Source organism: Mauremys mutica, chromosome 20 (genome assembly GCF_020497125.1).
Source record: "Mauremys mutica isolate MM-2020 ecotype Southern chromosome 20, ASM2049712v1, whole genome shotgun sequence".
NCBI lineage: Eukaryota > Metazoa > Chordata > Testudines > Geoemydidae > Mauremys > Mauremys mutica.
The window spans coordinates 7241689-7266926 of NC_059091.1; the positions used below are offsets into that span (position 1 = coordinate 7241689).

Consider the following 25238-nt stretch of genomic DNA (forward strand, 5'->3'; position numbering starts at 1 on the left):
TAATGCGGAAGCCCTGACTGCAAACAAATCCACGCTGATATTATTTCAGCAAGACAAACGTGCTTTCACCATCTTTGTATCCAAACTTACTTTTCCCTCCGCCTCATCCCTACTTTCCTTCTTCCTCCTGTGTGCACCTAGCACTTGTGCTGTAAGAGCCGGGGAAGCGGAGAAAGAAATTCCTTCATAAATCTACCGCTGGAAGAGCATCCTACTGAAAACCCTTATTAGAGTCCTTTGCCAGATCACTACAGCACAGCCGCTCCCCTCTTGGCTCTCTCCTCCCTCCCCCCATCTGTCATACTGGAACAGGAATCCACCGTTTTACAACATGGCCCATATTTAAGATCGGATCAGGAATCTTTGCCTTGACAATGATATGTAAGGTCCATATGGCAGACTGGCAGTGCTGGGTGATTTAATGAAGAACAGCCTCACACTTTTTTATATATTTATAACACCTGCTCTCAGTGTTCCTACAGTGCTTTAAGATACTCTTACTGCTGCAAAGGATTTCAGGGAGGAGCGGTCTAAACTCACTAATTTGAGCTTATCTATTCAAGAGCTTTTGGTGTCTCTTTAGAAGGATGAGAGGGCCATGAGGATAGAGATTCTAAACACACTCTTTTCTGGCGGGTCTAAGCGAGATAAGTGAAGGCTTTTACGACAATTCTATGAATATATCCCCCAAAGCCATCATCCCTGGCACAGGTCAATAAGCTTCTCTCTATGTTCTGGAACTCACCATTTTAGCCTCAGAGTGCATTGGAAGGCCTGATGGTGAAATGGAACCACTGCTGTTGATGGGTGGACCAGGAATACCAGGAATGTTGGGCACCATGGACACTGGCCTAGCCAGCTACATGTAGAGAAAAGAGCACACACACATCTTGAGAAGTTACGTCATTGCTACTGGAAGCGTCCCGCATGAAATGACATCATAATAACCGTTTGACAAAGCACCTTTAATGCTTTAATGCTTTAATGCTAGAGAGCCTAGAGCGTTTGACAAGCTTTATAACTATGGCCACAGGGATTGTTTCGTCAATCACTCAAAGGTGGGCAGTCCCCTCTGAGGTGGCCACAGCTGCTATTTAAGAGAACATAGCAACGGCAACCAACAGCTGAGGACAGAAAGCGAAATATACTGTGCTTGGTGGCAAAATAGCGTGAAAGGTCTCCTTCATTTCCCTCACACCCAGAAAACCTGTACACCACAGGGTGCAGTGCTGCCAAGTGGCCGTTAGAGGAACGTGAAAACTGGGACATCTGGGTTCTAAGCCCAGTTCTACCATGGACTTCCAGCAACATCCTGGTTAAGTTTTAGCTTCCCCGTCTGTAAAACAGGCATATTTGCCTGGCTTACCTAAAAGGGGGAAATGGAGCTTTAGTTCTGTTTTATTATAAGACACACTGAAATACTCTGATGAAAGGTGCTAGCAGCACGAGTTATACTTCAAGAAAATACAGAGATGTCCTAAATGCCAAACTCTTAGCATACTGGCTATTCAGACGTGCATCCCCCCATCCCCACTGGTGGATTGCAACTTCAACAGTCCTTCTACCTGAGGCACTAGTTTACTGGAATCACCCACTCAGAACACAAAATACTCACCCAGCAGGAGACACAGGATTTGCACAGGCTGACTCACTCAACACACACAAGCCCACCAGAAGGCATATTTATTTGTGAATTTTGTATCCTGAAAAATTCTCCTTAGGCTGAAGTAAAACCTGCAGCGTTAAATATAAATTACCATTTCGCCCAATGCCCAGGCTGGGGCGGCTTTCCTGGCCTGCAAAGACTAACACGTTCTCTGTAAGCTCGAATGGTTTCAATTGAGGCATTCCATTCCAAACGCAACCAACTAATCAGGGATCCTGCAGTTCCCAGTCCTGGATCAATGGTGTGAGCCATCTGCCCAGACCAGGCTTTATTTTTCAGCCTTATGGGCCTCTAGTGTGACTGGCGTGTTATTACTACCTTCCTAGCATCAGCCCTTGCCCACTTCCACTTCAGGCTTATCTCACACAGAGGGGTAGATGTATTTTAATTTTGCAAATGAAAGCGTCTGCATATGTTGGGCAGGAGAAAAAGCTGTCCTCTTCTTTACCACAGAATGTGCTGGAAGTTTCTCTTACCGATATAACAGAAGGCATCTGTACAGGAGGGCCAGGGAGGACAGGCATGGTCTGTCCGTTCGCAAGGTGCATAACAAGTGGGAGGGAGCCCGTGGGAGACCTGGAGAAACACAATTCAAGCTCACATGTGTCAATTCAAGTTTATACTGTACAGACAAGACTAAGCAGCCCCCACCCAACCCCACCACGATTTCTAGCCTTGTCTAGACTAGGATTTAAAGCATTATGTTAGCTAACACAGGCTAACTTACATGTTTTAAAAGTCGAGCATAAACCAAGCACCACACCTTTAGCATGTGCTAAATCGGTCAAATTAAAGCCCAGTTTACCATGTGTTAAAGTACACATTGCCTTGTCTACATGAGATTCTTAACATGTATTAACTGACATGTGATAACATCACATTTTGGGTATCCAGGCAAAGTTGTCTGACAACCATTTGTTGGTTGGTGCTGGCAGGACATGCTGATGGAAGCATTACGGCTCTCCTTATTTAACTCCTCTATGTAAGCTTGCTGGCCTGCTTGCCAAAAAGCATAAGGCTGCTAAAGCACAAAGACCAGATGCCCCTAAGAAGGGATGTTGGACTTTAATAAGCTGGACTCATCTGAAGAGAGGGTGAGGATAACCAAATATTACACATTGAGCTCTCTGTTTCAGGAGAAGGAGGAAGTAGTCCACCTGAGTTCTCCCTGTGCCAGTGCAAACAGAAGCTCTGCTCCAAAACACACAGCAAAGTAAATAGAACCAATGCTGGGTTTCAGCCATAGTTTTCAGGGGAGCAATATAACACTCACCAGGACACGTAAATGTGCCCTTGATGCTCTGCTGTAGCTGCTGGGCTATTCAGTGGAGTCCTGCTGCTGCTTTGGTGCCCTCTACTGGCCTATGAGCAGGTGCACGAGGCAGGATGGAGTACTAGATCAACTGTTCCTACATACTGGTCAATTTCTGGCTAGAGAGATGCATTAATACAGCCCTCATGGCAGAATGAGATTGTGCATTAATTTGACTTCCATTTAAAAGCACTGCTAACCCTCAGAGACAACATTCTAAACAGACGGCTGTGTCTGCAGAACGCCTGAAACAACAGGTCTGAGAAACACGAAGAGCTTCCTTCATTGCCAAGGGGTGTTTACACTGAAGCCTAATTACGACAGTTAAAAATGCCAACAACCTTTCCCTCTGCTGATCATTTTGCAGAAACACCCAGCTAAAGTGCTTATCCAGCTTTTGAATGCAGTGACAAATAAGGGATGGGGGCAGCCTGCCTCGATCGTAGAGTGCACTACTATTTAAGAGTGATGACTTGCAGTGATATACTCTCTCCCCCTGACTCCACCATGTCGGGGCCCATCGTATGAAAAGTTGCTGTCCAAAGAGTGTGGGAGAGGGAAGAAAGAGCTGCGTCTGAACTTACATGGTCAGGACAGTGGTCTCCTTGCATTCTCTCCTATTTTTTATTAGGGGAGATTCTCCTATTTCTCCCCTGCTCATGACAGCATAAGATGGAGGCAGAGAGAACAGGTAGGAGAGGAAGAGCAGGGCTGGTGCTGAGCAGGCATCTGGGCAGTGGGGAGAAAATCCGCTGCTACCATCCCTTCTTCCTAGCCCTGATGAGAGGGATGATGAGTCGCTGCTGGCTAAGCTAAGACCATTACACTGTGAGGTCTGTGCTGAGGTAATGGTGAGATGGGGTAGGAGTGAAAGTCACGGGGGGTAAAATTGGGCCAGATTCAAGTTCATACCTTTACCGACTAGGGGTGGGATTTTCAAAGCCACGTAGGGAATCTGGACATTCAATTCTCATAGAAACTGGGTATCCAGATCCTTCAGGCTACTTTGAAAATCCCAGTCCAAAAGTTTAGCTACAGGAAGTTCATACCCTGCCCTCATTCTCAGTCCCACTGACATCCCTGCAAGTTCCACTACAGGCCTAACTGATTTCATTTCTCTGTTTCTCCAAGCAGGGCAATGCTCGGGTGCCTCAATTCCAGAAGAAGGCATTACACCTGAGCTTGAGTCTCGTTTATGGAAAACGCACACAATACACTCTCCAAACACAAAGACAATCACTTAACCCTTAAGGAGCCCTGAGACAGGATTTAGACCTTTCCGTCAGGAAGTCTGGACTGATGGTGCCATGGGGTCAAAACAAACACACACAAAAATATGAATTGTCAGCCAGAAAAATGGCCTTGTTAATGCAAAGACCCAGATCCAAAGAGGGTAATTAGAAAGAAGTAACAACCATGGCACAACAGAAGCATCCTGACACCAAAGAACAGAGACAGGGCTAAATATACCTCTCCTGAAGGCCCATTGTAATGTATTTCCTGGATCATTTAGGCGCCTTCCTTTTATATATAGGGTTGAAACTACCCCACAATGCAATGCGCTCGTAACCACTTCACTGAATGCTCTTGAGCCTCGAGTCTAGATTATTCCGGGGGCCAGAAGAGCAGGTCATTAGGTTATCTGAAAACAAATAGCTACAGAAGCAAAACCTGACTTTGAAGGAGGCCAACAGGTTGTAGAGGTTTCACTTCAGAAGCAACAGCTGTCTTGGAAAATCCCCAAAACATTAAAGATTCAACCACTTTGCAGTTTTATCTAAGTCTTGTCCGTTTAATCGGGTAGCAAAGGCATCTCATGATCCTCTGGCAAAACGAATCTGTGAAAGTACAGTTCTGAAGTCCTTAGCTGGGCAAACCTCCTATATTACACCTCTACCCCGCTATAACGCGACCCGATATAACATGAATTCAGATATAACGCGGTAAAGCAGCGCCCCAGGGCGGGGCTGTGCGCTCTGGCGGATCAAAGCAAGTTCATTATAACGTGGTTTCACCTATAACGCGGTAAGATTGTTTGGCTCCCGAGGACAGCATTATATTGGGGTAGAGGTGTATATGCAGTGAAGGCATTGCCAGTGGAAGGATATCAGGACTGGACTATTTCTCTTTCCCTGGGGTTGTCCTAGTTTAATTTATGTTAAAACTAGTTCTCATGACAGCATTTACAGTTAGACCCCAAAATACATGGAACTATAGTGGAAGCTGCACATAGCTCAGTGCTTTTGACAATCAGGTAACATTTATGCACTTAAATACAGACTTAAAAAGCCTGACTTTAGACACCAAATTTTTAAAATCTTGGTCCAAGTCTTAGCATCTTTCTTACCCAAGCTGTCTGTTGGAAGGTGGAGCCTGGGTGATGACAGAGGTTGGGGAGGGGAGAGTGGGATGTAGCGGGTCATATCCCAAATGTAGTGGCAGTGACCCTGGACGCATGATGGTTGGAGTAGGAGTAGAAATTATAACCGGCTTTGAAGTGATCTCCTAAAGAGAATCAACAAACAAAAATAAGGACAGATACTTTATCAGCCTCATCGTAATAATATACCCTTCTCTCACATCTTTCTTCTGAGAATCTGAGTGAGTTAGAAACATTAAACCAACTTTCACAACACCCCAATAAGGAAACGGACACAGAGTGGGGAAGGGACTTACCCAAGGTCACAGTGATTCAGTGGCAGAGCCGGGAATAGAACCCCTAAGTCCCAACCCCCGGAGTCCTGCAGAAACGGTTAGACACTCCTCCTCTAAAAACCAGTGGCTCCAGCCCAAGTTGGAATAGGTACAAAGCATAATTATGCAACCAACAGTTTTGCCACCTATATTATTCTATAGGTGCATGTTCTGGGTCACTACAACAATCCTCAGGGCACAGTGGCCCCGTCCCTATAAAAAACGCTTTATTTATTCAGAGATGTTTCTCATCTGAAGAAACCTGTGAGGGATCCCAGTCCTTGAACCTAGGCCCACAGGTCCCCAGGCAGCATTCAGGCCACAATTGCCGCCCACCAGCTCACTTGAGTAACTAGTGAAGGATCCAGAGAAGGGAGAGCCCGCCCCCAAAGCTCCCCTATTGGCTAAGGAGTACTATATGAACCAGGAAGTTGTCCGAGCAACTAGAGGAATCCTTGGCTGGTGCCACTGTGGACCTCTCCAGCTTACCTGACTTCTGAGCCCTGCATTTCTGCCTGCTCCCAGTTCCTGTTCCCTGCTTCCTCCTGGTTCCTGTCTTCCCATCCCAGACCCCTGTCTGCTCCCAGTTCCTGCAGTTCTGTCCTATTCCAGGCCCCTGCTCTTCTGCCTTATCCCCAACGCTGTCTCTGGCTCAGATCCCTGGCCTGGCACCTGACTGTCTCCAGCTCTGACCTTCGGCTTGGTAGCTGATGCGGTCTTTGGTTTTGACCCTCAGCTCCAACCAGTAGGCATAACTCCTGCTCCAACCACAAGGCTTGATCGCCCACACCCCTGTGACTGTAAAAACTCCTCAGATTTACCCCGGTCAGTATGATGCCAGCCTCAACTCAAGCCTTGGCAGTTAAGTGAAGAACGAACTTATTCTATTGTAGTTAGAATCAGTTCTCCTGGTGAAAAAGGTAAATGACAGCAAGTGGGAGTGGCCCAGGACACCTACCTTCTCTTGGATCTGTGGGGATTGCGGACTGGATACAGGACTGTCTGGAGGGGAAGAATCCACCTCAACTGGCTCCTCTTCTTTTATTTTGATGTCTGGGGTTGAGGGCAGAGACATGTCCAGAGGTCCAGCATTCTAATGGGAAAATATTAATGCATTAAAATGAAAGTAATTTCATACCATTAGCGAAACACACAACTAGTTTCCAGGGCCACTGCTTAGTTGCACCGAGGAGCATTTACCAAAGGCTTTTTTTTATTATTTGCATTACAGTGGCACGTAGAAACCATAGTCCTGGACCAGGGCCTCATGGTGGTAGGTGATGTACAAAAAACAGACATTCCCTGGGCCAGAAGGCCAGTGCTTTGTGGTGCCTCAGTAACACAGACACGTGGAATTCTTTCTATTGGTAAAAAGGCTCCGCTAAGTAGAACAGGTAACAAAGCAAACGCCTGCAAGTTACAGAAGGCACTTTCATTCACAGAAGAGCTATAAAGCATTGTATAAATCAGCCTCAATTATTTTATTACCCGATCATCAAAAGCAAACACAGAGTCATGCAAGTTATTAAATACCTATGAGCACCCCATTAAAATAAAACCTAACCATATGCCTGAATCTGGCAACCCGCCACCACACAGTTTTCAAGGGCACTATATGCCCCATTTTAACTAGTTAGCAATGACTTCTTAGCTCCCCCAGACTCTGCCCAGGAGAAGGATGAGGCAAACGCACTCATGACAGCATGCGGGAACTGCCTGGCTGGTGGCACATACAGGCAAACAACAGAAACAGACCTGTCAAGGGACAGGGGCCTTTTTGTGTACAGTGCAGATTTCTAAAGCAGGGGTGGGCAAACTACAGCCTGGGGACCGCATCCAGCCCTTCAGACGTTTTAATCCGGCCCTCGAGCTCCCGCTGGGGGGCAGGGTCTGGGGCTTGCCCCGCTCTGCGCGTGCCCTGGCTCTGCATGGCTCCCAGAAGCAGTGGCATATCCCCGCTCCAGCTCCTACACATAGGGGAAGCCAGGGGGCTCCACATGCTGCCCCCACCCCCACAGCTCCCATTGGCCAGGAACCACGGCCAATGGGAGCTGGAGTGGCAGCACCAGTGGATGGGGCAGTGCGCAGAACCGCCTGGCCGCACCTCCGTATAGGAGCTGGAGAGGGAACATGCCACTGCTTCCGAGAGCTGCTTGAGGTAAGTGCTGCCCGGAGCCTGCACCCCTGACCCCTCCCAGGCCCCAAACCTCTGCCCCATCCCTGATCCCTTTTCTGCCCTCCGAACCCCTCGGTCCCAGCCCAGAGCACCCTCCTGCACCCCAAACCCCTCATCCCCAGCCCCAACCCAGAGCCCACACCCCCAACCAGAGCCCTCACCCCTTCCCCCAATTTCATGAGCATTCATGGCCTGCCATACAATTTCCATACACAGATGTGGCCCTTGGGCCAAAAAAGTTTGCCCACCCCTGTTCTAAAGGCAAGAGACACTCAGCCTTCGGCTCCAGAGTTGGATGTGGCTCCGTCAGTACCCCAGCTCTTATGGAGTTCATGGATCCCATAAAAGCCAGGGACATCAGAAGGAGCTCTTATGTGAGGTTGCAGGGGACAGCTGAGCAGCCAAGGAAGAGAAGAAGAGAGAGATGATGTGTCTGAGTGGCAAAAAGCCACGTCACCTGGGGGACACTAACATTGTGGGACACTGTACCATTGTGGGATGGCGAGTTGAAACAGAGTCAAAATAGGCATCTATGGTTCTTCTCCCTGCTGAGCAATCTCACTAGTTGAATGGCACTGCCCTAGAGTGCCCCTGTTCTAGCCGAGTTATGCAGCAGCCTTGCCTTCAGTACATGAAGTAACCATTTACTTGCCCGATTAAGCAGGGACATTTCACTGTTAAATCACAGAAGAGAAAGGATTAAAATTCAGGAAAGTTTCAAACCACTTAAAACGCCTCCAGGGGAGCCTTCACTATGCCAATGTTTTTAATTAACACGCACACGCTGGTGTCCAGGCCACCCTTGGAACAGCAGGACAAAACAAAACAGCAGTAACTGGGCTCAACTTAGCCAAGTGTTCAAAGCATCTCACAAATGCATCTCTAGCCAGGCTCACTGAGTGACAAACCATCTGGGTCTGAGCTCTAGTGTGTGCAGGGCCCTTCTAGGAGGGATAATTCTTTCCCTGCGTCTGAAGCCAGCCCATGCTTTGAGTTGCTGCATTCTCCTGGCTGATGCTGGAAATATCTTGACTGCAGTCGTATTAAAAAACACCCATAAGTCTAAGAATCCTAACTATAGCTATTAGGCAGCACAGGATATGGGTGGTCGTACATATAAAATGACTGGCTAGACTGTGGGTTGCTCAACCATTTATACAGAAAACCACAAATTCTAGCTACCCTCAAAGAATATTAAAGTTCTGGGCTGTAGCTAATGAAAGGCAGGGAATTCAGAGTTAAGCATGACATGCCACCTCAATGTGCCTAGGACCTGCAGCACATCCAGGATGTAAGATCAACGACTGTTTGAAAGACACCTGGTACTCAATGAGTGAGTGAATGACAAAATTTTCTACTTTAACTCTGAATTCGTTATATTTGAACAGATTTATGCAGCCATGTTTCTGAACAGAGCTGCCAATTGCGCATGCATGTACAAATGTACATACATATACCAATTTCATACATTTAAAAGCCAGTCTAAAAAATACCAGTGCAGTTGTACAATATGCATCTGCTGCTATTCAGTGGTGGAAGGGTTGGAAAGACTCTCTTAAGATGCTTGAGATCTTGCTGTCTTCTAGACCTATAAACTCTTACTCTGCCATGGAACCTCCTCTCTATTTGTATGCAGCATGCAACTGTTCAGAATTCAAGAAGTACACAAGAAAAGCTTGGCTTCTTTCCTATCCTTTGGTGACAAGAAAGGCAGAACATGGTCAAAAAGGTTATTTCCACAACCATGCTTTTAAGACATGGCTCTGGGAATTGCTCTTTAATGATCTTGAAATCAATGAAGAGATGCCCAGCGAGCTTTGGATCAGAGCCTACGTGGTTAACAAGGTATTGGTACTTCTCAGACCATTCCTTTGCCAGGACATGTGCGATCAGATATTGTGGGCACTGACATTTTAAAAAAAAAAAAAGAGGGGGGGCAGGAGGGAACGGGACGACAAAAACCTGTAGTAACAAAAGATTTTAATAATCAGATCTAACTGGGACTCTGACTGTAGCAAGCCAAAGTCACACAAGTTACTAAATAAAGTATGTGATTGAGCATTTTAAATCTATGAGACAACACTTAGTTACCCTACAACATATGCCTTTCATCAGAACAGCATAATTCCCCCTTCAGCCCCTACAATCTGTGAATGTTTCAGTTTTATTGGAATGGTAGTTTCTGCCTCTTGCCTTTTTCTCATCATCCTCTGTGGCTTTCTTAAACTCGTGCTCAAAGGAACTGGCCAATTCATTGAAGAGCCCCACCTCCTCACAGTTCTTCAAAAAACGGGTTGGAGTCGGAGTCTGATCTGTTCAGATTGCAACACAAAAAACAAAAGAATCAAAGTGAGGTCACAGGATTAATTTTAACTACTCTATTCATCTCACAGGACAAGACAAACCAGGAATATTTCCTCCCAATACACACCTAACATTTAGATTCAGTTGTGTTATTTTAGGAAGCTTGGATGTTTTTCCTCTAGGATTTTTCTTTGTGTTCACAAAGCAAGCAACAATACTTTCCTGTTAATTTTGTCCTTTTGGCAAACACTGTGGCATTAACAAAAATAACATTTCAAATTGCACTAAGATCACTACAACTGAAAACAATGTATTGTAGCACCTTCCTTATTTAAAATCAGGGCCTACTCTGGCATCAGTGCAACTCTGAGAATGGTATGTGCTGCTGAATTGGTGCTGCAGGGAAGCAGAATGTTTTGTGCATGTCCTTCAAGATAGTAGACTTTAAAAAAATAATAGTCTGAAGAAGCAGAAATTCCTTGTGGTATTGTGATTTTTAAAGTAACTGCCCTGGCACTGACTTGCTGTGTGAACAAGTCACAAACCCTCTCTGTGTGTTAGTTTCTCCATCTGTAAAATAGGGATGATACCCAGCTCACAGGAATTGCTGAGGATTAATTAGCATGCACAAAAGTTACTCTGAAATCCTTGGAATGGAAGGCCATATAGAAGTGCAAATTACCATCACCAGCACCTTACTTCACTATAATAATCTCTCTGCAAGACTGAAATGGCCAGTTTGGTACAATATTAATATAGCTGACCACGGGCCATGGAACCACAATTCAGCTTGTGATTGAAGCTCAGTCTACACAGCAGAAAGTCTCCTGATTATCCAGATCAGCTCACCCAGCCAGTTTCATTTTTGCTTGTGATGTTAGTCAGTAGTCCAGTTAACAGGAGCCCATCACTAGCATATTATTCTGTTTGAATCGATCAAGCAGAAAGTTGTTTGCTTGTTGATGATGGAAGCTTAAGGAAAACAGCCCTTTTGTCCTTTACTTCAAAGTTGCTACAAGAGGAATAACTTGAACCTCCTGTCTTTCAATGGAGGCCACCTTGAAACAACAACCAAGCACAAAAACAGGGGCTATCAATAAGAAAAGGAAATTACAGAAATGTTGACAATGGTGTTTGTCCTACAAAGGATTTATGAACACAGGAAATTACGCTTTGTCCTAGATCCAGCTGCTTAGAACTAATGTGCCCTTCAGCATTCATAAAGACCGCCAATAGTTAGGGCCCTACCAAATTCATGGTCCATTTTGGTCAATTTCACAGTCATAGGATTTTTAAAATTGTAAACATCATGATTTCAGATATTTAAATCTAAAATTTCAAAACATGGTGCTGTAACTGTTGGGGTCCTGACCCAAAAGGGGGCTGTGAGGGGGTTGCAAGGTTATTGTTAGGGGGGGGTCACAGTATTGCCACCCTTACTTTTGTGCTTCTGCCTTCAGAGCTGGGCCCTCGGCTAGCAGTCGCCGCTCTTTGGCCACCCAGTACTGAAGGGAATGCAGAGGTAAGGGTGGCAATACCGCAATCCCCCTACAATAACCCTGTGACACCCCCCTGCACAGCCCCCTTTTGGGTCGGGACCCCCAGTTCGAGAAACGCTTGTCTCTCCCGTGAAATCTGTTTTGTATAGGGTAAAAGTATACAAAAGACTAGATTTCACGGTCTGTGACGTGTTTTTCAGGGCCAAGAATTTGCTAGGGCCCTACCAATAGTCCTTTACTGACCACATAAATATCAAACAGAAATGGCTTTTAGACCTGGTTGCAATGTAGTACTATTCACAGTGTTAAGACATGACTCAGTCTTTTCTGCATGTTTTAGGCCCAGTTTTCACTGCTAAAAAAAAGGTGGGTTTTTTTGTTTTTGTTTTGTTTTTTTTACCTTGGGGTAACTAATAAGCACGGGGCTGCAGTAAACACAGTGAAGACCAGCACTTCATTTTTATGGCAAAGTAAAAAGGTCAACCCCAGGGCTGGGTATACTGCTTTTCTCACCTATTTTACCTCAAAGTAAAAACGGAAGTGCCCTGTCTTTACTGTGGTTTTATGTTGGGATACCAAAAACCCAATGGATACACCTTGTTTGGCAGTGAAGAGAAGACTTACTTGTGTAAACAGGCAGTTCTACAGCTCTAATCTTTTCAGATTGCAAGACAAAAAGAACCGTGTGCCACTATGAATCTCAGTCAAAGTCAGGTGTGATGTAGCTGTGTAATGCTATTTTTCTTGCATTCTTAAATGGACAGAAAACCCTATTGTCATTGCATTAGAAAAATGAGTCAAGACTTATGGTACAACATGGATGATTGTAACACAGACTTTCTGCTCACCCAGGAAACAAGATATAGGTTATATCATGAACACCGCTAACAGCAACAGAATCCTGTACTTACACGTTTCTTTCTATAGTGTAGATAGGACCTTAATCAGAGCTGAGAAAATCTAAAATATAATTAACTGACCATTATTAATCTGCGAGCCCCAAATCACTGGTTGGCCAGTTTATACTTCAGAGTTATCAAATGAAAACTGCAACCCGTCCTCCATCTCTCTTTTTGGGAGGTAGAGCAATAGAGAAAGAACATTCTTTGCGCACCATGCAGTCTCCCTTAGCCTCCAACTCCAGCTTCACAGAATGAAAGGAATACTATCCAAGGTTTTCAATATTCATCCCAGCATTTCCTGGCCAGGGTTTTGTACAATCTGATTTACAACTATTCCAACACTTCTCTATGGATACTATTCCATAACCAATATGTCCCCACTAGGAAGTATTTTCTGCCTTTACCCCAAATTTTCCCAAACTAGATAAACTCAGTAAAGATCCACCCTATGTAGTGATTAATCTCGAGGCTGTAAGAAGTGGACTGAGTTGCAACTGCTGTCATCAGCACCAAATCTGGTGACACGGTGTTTGTGCATTTAGTGAGCTCCCCTCTGCCCCCAGGAGAGATCAAACTGGGCTCTCGTATGAAGTTTTTGAAATAAAATTAAAAGATTTCCTCTTCCCTTCACGTTTTCTATATAACGGCAGTTTCATTCAATGGGTGACACAATCCCTGCCCCCTTTTAAGAAACCAAAATGCAGGAGGATTGACAGGGTGGGAGAATATCCATAACTGGCAATGATCTGCTGCCAGACAACCATGTACATTCTTCTCAAATCTTATAAAGGCTGCATTGACTGTGTAGAGTAATTCCAGAGCAACTCATTTGGGCTTCACAAATGCACTCTCGGCAGTAGCCAATGCACTAGATGGAGTTTTAATTTATTAACTGCCAGCCTAAAAGCTCAAGAAAATTGACACCTGGGCTGAGGAGAGGAAACGGAGTTTGTCAGCTTTTGTTCATCATCCTCAAAGTGCATGAAGAAATGTGAAAGACCTTTTGTCTGTAAATCTTCCAGAGTCTTGATAAAAAGGGTGAGTATAAAAAAAAATCCTACAAAACCTGATACTACCATAAAAAAATGAAAAAAGTAGAAACTTGGAAGCAGCCTCTGGCTTTCCTTTCCCCCTGATTAAATGCAGATCACAAGAGCTTTTTATGGGAGGCAGAGACGTTTTTCAGTACATCTGGTCCCTAGCATTAATCTTACAGTCAGGCTATATTAATGTGCACCATTTTCAGAGCTGACCAGGATTGAGCAGCACATACCTGCTATGATGACTGAATCGGTTCTAGAAGGACCAAATTTCAATGTCATCTCATGCTTGTGTTTATGAACCGCCAGGTGGTCCTCGTTTGTAAACCTCTGAAATGAAACAATTTAAAAGAGTGAATAAATGCATTTTATGGTACTTCCTGCAGCGGAGGTGGGGTCGGGAAAGGGAGGGGAGAAAGCCACCTGAGAGAGGCTGTAACATAATCGCTACATTGCGCTAAGCAAAAACAGAACAGGACAGATTGTTTGAGAAGCGGGGTGTGAGCACATCGCTCTAAATGAAAAGGCCATTATGTTGGCTTCTGGTGAACAGGGAAAAATACTTTTAATAATCAAATTTTAAATATAAAAAAAAAGTGGCGGGGCCACGCAGTCGCTCATAACCAAAAGAGGAAATGCAAATTATCCTCACCGCAGTGCTCTGTGAAGTGTACCACTTTATTACTGCCTAATGGAGAGATAAATTATTCACTATTAGGGGGATCAGTTAACTTCTTGGATCGTGTGTAATGGAACTGGCATCCGCAAGGCAATTCGGGCCCAGGTTTTATGGAGCAGGACAGAGCGAGACTGCCTGAGATCGATGCCCAATGGCTATTTGTAACGGCATGGAAGAGCACAGTTGCACAAATGCTGCTCCCACAGAACCAGGAGGACACATTTCAAGCACAATAAAGATGCCATCTAAATTCCACCTGCAGCATAATTACAGAATAAAAGTGCATGCAAGGGCTTTTGGGTGCTGCTGCTGAACTTGGCTTCGCTTCAATAGTTCAAGAGGATAAGGGAGTACTGGGGATACGGCAGTCACATTTAAAACCCAAACAAAAGGATTCACCCCCTTCTTGTTCCTGGAGGAGTGTTACGTGCTGACTCGTTTTTTAAATTATTGTCTCAATTTCTGCATTTTTGAAATAAAAAGGTACAAAAGGAGGGAAAGAGTTAAGCTAAATAATAATAAAAGACCAGAGGATGGATTGCGCCTCTCCTAATAGACTGCGACAAACCGTTAGCTTCAGAGCATTTCATGAGGCCATACTGCAGGATTTTTTATTCATCCAGTAGTTGTGCAGTATTGTTCTGACATCCTCTTGCTTCTAGAAATAGCTGCTGCATCGCAGAGAATTTTATAAGAAAAGGGAAAAGGAAAAAAAGGAACACCTGTACCTGTGAACAAGCTAAAGTGCAAACCGGCAGTTTGATCTCTATACGCTCACTTGGGTCTAGATTCTTTTCCAAGTAGATGTGTGTCCCTGGAAGCTACATGTTGACTTTGTAGCTTTCCTGAATGAGCATTACTGAGAGGAGGTTTGTAATAGTGGGGGAAGAGAAATAATAGGTATTAATGTTTACACAAAACAAAAAAAAAGTTTATTTTCCCTTTATTATCATAGAAGATATTTTGTAGAATATGCCTCATCCCTCAAAGAAATGGCGTCTCAAAAGTGTCTGTGAACGGTGGACCTCGGCCAGAGCTTTAAAAAAACTTGTTGGTCCTGAAAGCATTTTTAGTAGTTCTAGCAAAAGGGGTTCTACCTCTAGAAGTTTGTGAAATACTGGATTGAAGTATGAATGCCACTTTATTTACTCTCCGTATTCCCCCTGTAATATTTCGCAATAATATTTGTCCTCTTGCTGGGGTACCCTCTCTTCAAAGTCTGAGAAGCCACTTGAAACGTAATGCTGATGTCTAAGCAGATCCTGTTTGTTTCAATGTTCAGTTGAAGCTACATCTGCCCAATTAATTTATGCTGAGAAAATACTGGACGGGGGAGAAATATTAAAAGGCTGAAAAGTTGTTACTGTTCAGGATTGTGTGTGTGTGTGTGTGTGTGTGTGTGTGTGTGTATTTTTTTCCAGCATTTTTTTACATCATGCCATAAAGCAGGGGTGCATTTACTGGTCTGCTTTTAACATCCTCAGCTGCCAGTCCTGCTCTTTCCCTGAGAGACAATGACAAGCAGTTGTATGAGGAAAATAAGTAGGTTAAGGCAAGGAGAGAAAGAAATAATACATGTGGGCAGGGGAAAGGGAGTTTCAAATACGTATCTAGAAGCATCAACAGTAGCGTTAAATGGTAAATATGCAGTTACACCAAACATGAAACCCCACAGGTCCAAGTCCTGTTTCTTTGACCCTACAATCTGGTGCTAGGTAAAAAAGAAAAGTGGAAAGATTTTTTTTTTTGTTGTTGTTTGACAAGACTGCAAGCAGCAGCAAGACGACTAGAAGCCATTGGGCATGGGAATCAAGGTTATTTATTTTCCATAAAGGATGGTTATGTGGCAACGAGTTTTAAAGAAAGCGTGGTAACGTCACATTATAGCTCAGTGTGCTTCAATAATGAGATCTCAGTAGCCACCTAAAAAACTAAGCCTCGCTCTGGAAGAGCCAGGTCTTTTAGTCAACTGTGATTTGGGTTCTGCAGCTTTGGTACTCTAGAATTTATTTTAATTGCCAGTTATTGTGTCTTGTTCCATCTTGGGAATTTTTAGGGCACTTTTCATGTTTCTGTTCCACATTACAGCTCTATGTAACATCTTTATGTGGTCTTACAGGCTTTGGAGTGCTCTCTTCCTCTACACATAAATGCTCTGAGACACAGTATATCTCTCTACGTATATTTCCAAACACCAAAACCTAGAGGCTGAAAGCTGGCACTTCAGTCCTAAATCATGTCATTTAACACAGAGGGGAAAGTGAGTGGAGTATAACAAAAAAACAAACAGAGTGAGTTACAGCCACAGCATCAGCTTTAATATTTAATTTCTTTCCATCAGCATCTGTCACATCCTCCGTGTTATTTCAGCCTGAAGTTGGCTGGTTCCCTCCTGTCCCCAAATGAAGATGATGTAGATTGTCAGCTCTTGGGGCAAGTATCATGTGTTTGTACAGAGGCTACGACATCAAGATCAAGGCCTCGTTAGGAGTTTCTGGGTTGTGAGTGCAAAATAAACATTAAATATGCATCAAGGAGAGGAGGGAAAAAACAGCTTCCGACAGAAAACCCAAGAGACTAGGGGTACCCCACTATTTCAAATGTGGCCCTTACGGGCCCAGCTGCAGCACCGCTACCTGACTGGTGTATAAATTTACATTTTAAAAATAAATGCACACAGACATAAGTATTTGCATTTTTCTCTTCCTTGAAAGATGGTGGCTGAATTCACTAGATTACACAACCTCAGTGGAGGAGCTTCATCCTCCTCATGCAGTTCCAGGCTTGTTTTTAGGAGTCCCCAGGCTGCATTTGGCCCTGCATGCTCCTACAAGAGACCCACAGTTCCTCTGGTACAATGTATTTAGTGTGTGCATGGTTATTTAGCGTGTGGGTAAACAAGTATCTGCATTTATTTACCCAGGAGACAGTAAAAGTTTTCCAGACAAGACAGATTTGGGGCTTATTAGGTTGGAAAGTTTGCATTCTTTATCCAACAGGCTGTGACAGCCCCACGGAATAAACATCTTGGTAATTTTAAATGCACTAATTTTAAAATGTTTATTTAAAAAGCTACAATAACTCCAGATGGGCTGATACATTTCAGTAATGTGATAAGGAGCTAGAGAATAAGTACACTGGGACAAACCTTAGGTTTTTACACAGGCAAAACTCCCCTCAACTCAATGAGGAAAAGAAAAGCAAGGATTTTGCCCTTAGCCTGCACTTACAACGCCCACAAAAACTGATACAGGCGATGGGAGAGCTACACTGGCTGCTTGTTAGGACAACTTGCAGATCTCAGGGTACAATACAGCCAGGGCACAAACATCAAGGAGGAGCATGCTGGGACCAATCGTTTTTGTGGGGCAAGCTCTGAAATAAAGAGGAAAATGGTAGCGGACTGCATTTGGCATGAAGGTAGTGCTCAAAGTGCCTTTAAATCTGTTGTGTCAAGCCCAACAGCTTAACATACACACTCAGAAATCTCTAGACCATAAAGACATATTTTTCAAGTAATTTAAGAAGAAAGTAACTCCAACTATGAAATACATTAGCTCCTTGGAAAAAAAAAAAAGCAAAGCATAATGGGTCTAAATTACAAGGCTGCAAACTGTGCCACAGAATACACTTGTAAAAGGAAATTTTAAGTGAAAGTGGGAGCAGACGGCACATTTTCATTGGAATGAAGAAAGACTAGGAGCCAAGATCTTTTGCACCAAGCTGCGGCCCACAATGAGTTTTTACAGCTAAATTAATAAACCCTTGTTAATAGTGGGAAAATGAAATGTTGACCCAACCTAACTGACTACAGTGTCACAAATGATTTTGCAGCACTCAGATACCCTGCTATGCCATTAGCATGGTATAAATATCTTGATGGACACAGTTTGCAGTGAATTAAAACATGCCCTTTATTGCAGTAGTAAATTTACAGGCACATGCTTACACTAGATGCATCAGGCAGCACAGGGTGGATACAATGAGTCACAAGTAGTTAACTTTCAAAGAAAGCCAAGCAGGGCCGGCTCCAGGTTTTCTGCCGCCCCAGGCGGCCAAAAAAACAAAACAAAAACCAAAAAAAACAACCCAGCAGTGCGATGGCGCCACTCCACTCTTCGGTGGCAACTCGGCAGCAAGACCTTCGCTCCGAGAGTGACTGAGGGACCCGCTGCCGAAGACTTGGATTTGCTGCCCCAATAGCGGCCGGAGTGCCACCCCTTGGTATTGGCCACCCCAAGCACCTGCTTCTTTAGCTGGTGCCTGGAGCCGGCCCTGAAGCCAAGCTCTATTCAGGAAGGTCACCTGCCCCTCCTCCCACCCTCGCTTTAATTCTCAGAATGGAATGGCCTTTAAGTTACTAATAATAAGGAAGAATGAGCTTGTGATTAAGGTTCTGGAGATAGGGAGTCTATGGCAGATCCGGGAACCCACATGTGACCTTGGGCAAGTACTTCATCTCGGTTTCCTTTCTGTAAAATGATGACGATTCTCTGTCTGGCTGAGGGGTTATGAGAATAAATTCACTAATGTTTGTAAGATGTTCACACACTAGAGTGATTCATAGATTTTAAGGCCAGACTGGATCATTATAATTATCTACTGGGGACTCTATTAGCACCCAGACAGATCTGTTTTCACTGTAGAGCAGGTGTTGGGGCAATACCATAGCTGGTGTTGGAATGACTTGTTGCATTCTATTCTATCAATAGTGGAGCTGATTTGTATATTTTTACATTTATTTGTGAGGTGCACAAAGTTGTGAGTTCAAGGAGAATTTTCTCAGAGTCTGCCTGTGCCCCTGCCCGCTAGCTTGTTCCCACTGTGTTACTACAACATAAAGGCTCACACGCAGGCAGACCATCACACGAAGAGTGATCTTCAGAAGCGGCCATCAGCTCTCATTGTGACACGTATGGCCACATTTTCAAAAGCACCCAATGTACTGCGCTAATTTTGAACACACGGCAAGTTGGTTTGGTGGCTAAACAGGAGCTGAGCTCTTTTGAGCAACTGGCCACGATGGTTCTACTTGTGTCCTTCCGATGGAGTAGGTGACACCACGTGTGTGAATTAAGTCAGAGAAAACAGGGTGAAAAAAGGAAGGAATGGATGCTCACAAGTTACTGAAGCGTTCCTAAGGACAGATTTTCCTCTCTGAAGTACACAGCACATACACCTTAATGTTCCTACCGTGGGGATAAATGGATTGTTCTGAAGAGAGCTGAGGGGGACCTAATCCTAACTAAAAAGCAAAACCAGGGTGCCGTGTATGTGTTAGAGCAGGGAAGGGGAATTTGGGCACTTGGGTTCTATTCTCAGCATTTCTACTGACCTGCTGTGTCATCCGGACCAAAGTTCATTTCACTGAGTGACTTAGTTTCCCCTTCTACGTAAGGGGGACAATTATGACTTACGCAGGAGTACTGAGAGCCATAATTAATTCCTGTAAAGCCCTTCGATATACTTGACAGACAAAGGATTAAATCAGTAAATAATGAGAATGAGGGTAAGAAGCCATAACTGAAAGGACATTTTCTCATGATGTATCACTTAGATGGTGATCATGCTATGACACTTTTCTAGCAGAATTATACATTGACAGTCTAAACTGATCTAGTCAGAGTATATGTTTTAAGTCATTTTCTTTGTTAGTCTTTGAGCATGGACACTTCTGTCTTTACGCCTAAACATTTTGTGATGCAGACAGTAAAGTATCTAGCGCCTTTCTCAATTTAAAATCAGCACCACAGAACAAGGTATTTTCCTCCCTGTTTATTAGTGTCTCATGAAAATCAGAAAATCCATGGCTAGTATAGTCCGACCTGAAAACAGCATGTTTGATGCATTTCTGGGCAACACACACTCACACGCTCGCTCACTCAAACCGCATCCAGATTAAGTCTTGAAATGTTATTTTTGGCTCAGGCAGCTCCAGAGACCCATGTGGATATGTCTTTTACTTTAAAAATGTGCTTACATCCTGGACTATGATTAATTCACATTTCTTTCCTTGTTTAAAAAAAAATAATCAGAAACTTCAGGCTCTGTTCACAGGCACATTTATTTCTGTTATTAGGAAACCAAGACTGCTAACTGGCTCTTTTGATGTTCAATCTCTTTAGTTAGGGTTAACATGCAAAAAATTGGGAAGTTTGCCACTCCTGATATGACCAACCTACAAAATCTGCCATTTTCTTAAGCAGCTGTGCATCTCACTATGCCCATAAACTGTCACAGATTTACATCAGACAACATGGCAGCTACAATCTGCACTCAAACGATTCTATGCAGTAAAACTTAGACATGAAAAGAGAGATAATCAGTCTAGTGGCTACTACCACTTACTAGACCCAGGTTTGTTCCCAGAAGCAGTTTCTTCTTCAGGCAGCTGGCAGAGGTTGGAAGCACTGCAGAGATGGCACACTTAGGCCTGGTCTACACTGGGGGGGGGGGTCGATCTAAGGTACGCAACTTCAGCTACGTGAATAGCGTAGCTGAAGTCGAAGTACCTTAGCTCGAATTACTTACCCGTCCTCACGGTGCGGGATCGACGTCCGCGACTCCCCCGTCGACTCCGCTACCGCCACTCGCTCCGGTGGAGTTCCGGAGTCGACGGGAGCGTGTTCGGGGTTCGATATATCGCGTCTAGATGAGACGCGATATATCGAACTCCGAGAAATCGATTGCTACCCGCCGATCCGGCGGGTAGTGAAGACGTACCCTTAGTCCACAGGGGGACAGAGTAGCTTAGATTACTCAAGGGCTGACTTTCTTGCCTGTTAAGCAACGGAGTTAACAAGTACTGGAGAAAGTTGCATCTAGCACCTCCTTAGCCAGAAGGGTAGTACCTTTGAATGTGAGTGGGTAAATAATTTACATTTCTATAGCTTCTTATCCCATAGGGCTTCAGGTACATGTGCAACTCCACTGAAATGCGGGTGGCAACCATGTGGTGCACAGTTCACCAGAGGTTCTCAAACTGAGGGGCACAGAATGTATTCTGGGGAGGCATAAGAACCTGCTCTGCCTTCAGAGCTGGGTGACCAGAGAGCAGTCACCGCTCTCCACTCTGCCTTCAAACCTGGGCTGCCATATATGTACTTGTGTGGCAGGGGAGAGAGAGAGCGCGAGCGCAGGCCGTAAACTACTACAAACACAAATAAGGGGAGGGGAACAATCAAATAAGTTAGACCCACTGCAGTACACTACATAACAGTAGTGAGGAAAGAACATTGTTGTCCAAGGCCATATGATACAAACCTCAAATCTTATTTAAAATGCTACATAGTAAAAAGGTATCTACTTTGTCCGAAAGGCCCCTTGAATGTCCATCACAGCGGAAAGGACTGCAGTTTTTACAGGCTTGTATACATGAAGTTAGCACAAAACAGTTGTTGCAATTTAAATTCACACATTAGCTTATTCTGTGCTAACTCCACCTAGGAACAAGCATATATTGCCCTAAAAGTGGCTTTAAAGTAGACTATGTTAAACTGCACAATGGTGCTTTTAGTGCGGAATAAGAACATCCCACGGGTGGGGGGGGGTGGGAGAGAGACAGTGCAGAACAGCTATTGTGCTTTCAATTCACACCTGAACTTATTCTGCACTAACTTCCTGTGTAGACAAGCCCTAGTATCTTAAAGTGCCCGGAACTGGAAGGAGTGCCACACTGTCACAATTTGAACCAGATTAATACATGATGCTTAGGTCACTAAGCCAACCCTCCTGCTAAAAAGGAATTTCCTGGAGTGCTGAGGATCCATCTGCTACCCTAGGCGAGGGGGGAGAGACAGATGAAATTTGTGATGCTGCATGGATGGTAAGGAAGGAAAGCATCCAGCAACTTGCATAAACCCCCCTAGAATGGCATGGGTATTCTGACAGACCTTGGGCACCAAGGCTGCCCAATTCAAACCAAAAAATGGGCAAACGTTTTCAACCACGGTTGACTGAAGTTGGGCTCCTACATAAAAGCAGCCAGATTTTCAACAATACAGATCGGTTTCTCTCATGGATTCCAATACAATTTGTGGGTGATGAGCACTTAAGTCAGGCGACTTTTGTTCAGAGGCCTGATTATGCATTTGGGTATCTAACTTCAGGCAAGCATTTAAAATAAACCTTGGCCAATAATACTTCATACTTTTGATCTGTAGAATACAAAGCCCTCTGCAAAAGGCGAGTCTGATTATTAACCCCCTTTCGCAGCTGGGAAGACTGAAGTTATGGTAACTTGGCCAGGTCAAAGAGCATTCATTGGAACAGCTGAAAACAGAATCAGGTTTCCTGACTCGTAGTGTGGTGCCCCATCCATAGCACCATGCTGCTGCTGCTTGGGGGAACAGAACAGCATTACATTATGTGACAGTGGTAGCTAATTAAAAATTTATTCAATAACCATCAATTTTATTGAAATAAATCTAAAAATGCACTACAATGAGGAAGTAAATAAATAAGGATTATTACATTCTGCATTCTAATCCCAGCAGTACCAAGGTCTTCCTGTGTAACCTTGGGTAAATTACTGACTCTTTTCATCCCTAGTACGCACCATAAAATGAAGATAATGTTCCCAGCTTCCCAGCTTCACTAGGGTGTTGTGAGGATAAATCCAATGGCATGAGAGAGTGCTAAGATACCCGTCAGGAACACTACAGAAAAACAATACAAATTAAAAATGAAATGGAAATATCCATTTGGCCCATTAAGGGGCCATTTGCAGAGTTAGTTTAAGAGCTTAGCAGTTCCTGCATAGCTTGGAAGCTGGGGAGTAGGGAGTAAATAAATGGGGCAGAATCAATGTCTTGGGTGGGGAACAGGGAGACACTGTTAGAGTGGAGTTCCTAAGCTGCCCTACAGCAGCATTTTTCTCTAGTGCAGTTTAGGAAGTTGGGGCATCTAGGAGGAAAAAGAGGTAAATAACGCAGCCATCTCACAGCCATACAATCATATTATTTATGGGGCCTTGCCCACATCCAATAAGGAAAAAAAAATCATCAGACCCGGTGGTGGTGGTGGTGGTGGTGGCATAGGCGGCAGGTTTGTATAATTTTTGGTGGGGCCCAAAATGGTGGTGCCCCCCCGCTCCCGCCCTGTAAGCCGATATAAAATGAAGCTACAACGCGTCAGTGCCACAAGATTACAAGGGTCAATTAAAAGTGGAAAGTCAGAAGCAGCACTTGCCTACTTCAATATACAGTATTGCCTGCAACCGCGGGGAGCCCAGAGCCTTTTAAATCCCAGCCGCAGCCGGGAATCAGAGGGCTCTGGGCTTCCCGCTGCAGCAGGCAGCCCAGAGCCCTCTGATTCCCGGCCGCGGCTGGGATTTAAAGGGCTCTGGGCTGCCTGCAACCGCGGGGAGCCCAGAGCCTTTTAAATCCCAGCTGCAGCCGGGAATCAGAGGGCTCTGGGCTTCCCGCTGCGGCGGGGAGCCCAGAGCCATTTAAATCCCAGCCGCGGCCGGGAATCAGAGGGCTCTGGGCTGCCTGCAACCGCGGGGAGCCCAGAGCCTTTTAAATCTCAGCCGCTGCTGGGATTTAAAGGGCTCTGGGCTGCCTGCAACCGCGGGGAGCCCAGAGCCTTTTAAATCCCAGCCGCAGCCGGGAATCAGAGGGCTCTGGGCTTCCCGCTGCAGCAGGCAGCCCAGAGCCCTCTGATTCCCGGCCGCGGCTGGGATTTAAAGGGCTCTGGGCTGCCTGCAACCGCGGGGAGCGCAGAGCCTTTTAAATCTCAGCCGCTGCTGGGATTTAAAGGGCTCTGGGCTGCCTGCAACCGCGGGGAGCCCAGAGCCTTTTTAATCCCAGCCGCAGCCGGGAATCAGAGGGCTCTGGGCTTCCCGCTGCAGCAGGCAGCCCAGAGCCCTCTGATTCCCGGCCGCGGCTGGGATTTAAAGGGCTCTGGGCAGCCCCGGCGGTGGCGGTGGCAGCGGCGGGTGGCGCTCCAAGCAGGGGAGAAAAAATATTGGTGGGGCAGAGCCCCTGCTTGGGATTTATTCATGGGGCTAAAGCCCCAGAGCCCCATATAAGTCGGCGCCTATGGGTGGTGGTGGTGGTGAGCAACCAAAAACAGACTTCAGCTCTACCACAGAAATCCAATATTGGGTTTCTGCCTTCCACTGCAAGACGCTGCTGTTTACTAAGTGAGTCACACTTCCTGCTTTGAACTCGACAGCTCCTGAATGAATAAGCTGGAACTGAAGAATCTCTCTCAGCAAACAAACAGCATCAGCAGCAAGCCCTGCACTCTGTGCGCATGTGAGAGAGAATTTATAGAGTGAAAAGAAAAGAACAGGAAACTCCTTCCCAAAATACCCAAAGAAACAAGAATGTGTGTGTGTAAAAGTAATTAAATCAGAACTGGAGCTGATTAATTTGTCTACAGGGTTGAGGATTTGTGCTTTGGGAGGCTGTACTGGGATCTTAAAAAGTCTCTGGCATATGGCCCAGTCCATCAATAATGTACAGGCAAGAAAGGATTTTGGCAGCAGGTGCTAGCACATGCAGTTACGACTGCTCACTGGTGCAAGTCAGAATGACTTTCAGATTCCCTGCCAAACAGTACATTTAAGTTAAGTGCTCACGCTCGTTCAATATGCAAACCTTAAATCGCTGGTAACAATGGAGGGTTTGTACCAAGCATGCTTCCACACCTGGTGGAGATGCTGCAACGCTTAGCAGAAAGTCTACTCTGCAGTACCTAGCCAGAAGTCCTTCATCAATGCCGGGAAGGCAATGAATTGAGTTCTGATGGGAGGGTGGAGTAAAAAATAGATGTGATTAAAAAGCAAAAATACTGTTTTGATTCAGGGAGCTGAGCAAGAACTTGGGCTTTAAGATCTTTTCCTTAGTGCCTAGAGATATCAACTGCACACACTCAGCATGCCTGGGCAAAAGACAATCATGGGATCCTTGAGGAGTGGATGAAAATTAACGGCAGCATAAAGTCTTCATCTTCTCTCATT

General features: G+C 44.9%; 1 protein-coding gene across 4 annotated transcripts in view; it reads right to left on the minus strand.

Annotated features, from left to right (window-relative positions):
* The window catches only part of LOC123353618 (cyclic AMP-dependent transcription factor ATF-7), a 115430-nt gene that overhangs the window by 26065 nt on the left and 64127 nt on the right, over positions 1–25238 (minus strand). For all 4 annotated transcript variants that reach the window (XM_044994870.1, XM_044994869.1, XM_044994871.1 and 1 more), the window contains 6 exons: positions 13827–13923; positions 10042–10160; positions 6631–6765; positions 5326–5483; positions 2143–2242; positions 746–859 (listed from right to left, as the gene is read on the minus strand). In XM_044994870.1, coding sequence (XP_044850805.1) covers positions 746–859; positions 2143–2242; positions 5326–5483; positions 6631–6765; positions 10042–10160; positions 13827–13923 — 723 coding nt within the window. The remainder of the gene's footprint in view (positions 1–745; positions 860–2142; positions 2243–5325; positions 5484–6630; positions 6766–10041; positions 10161–13826; positions 13924–25238) is intronic.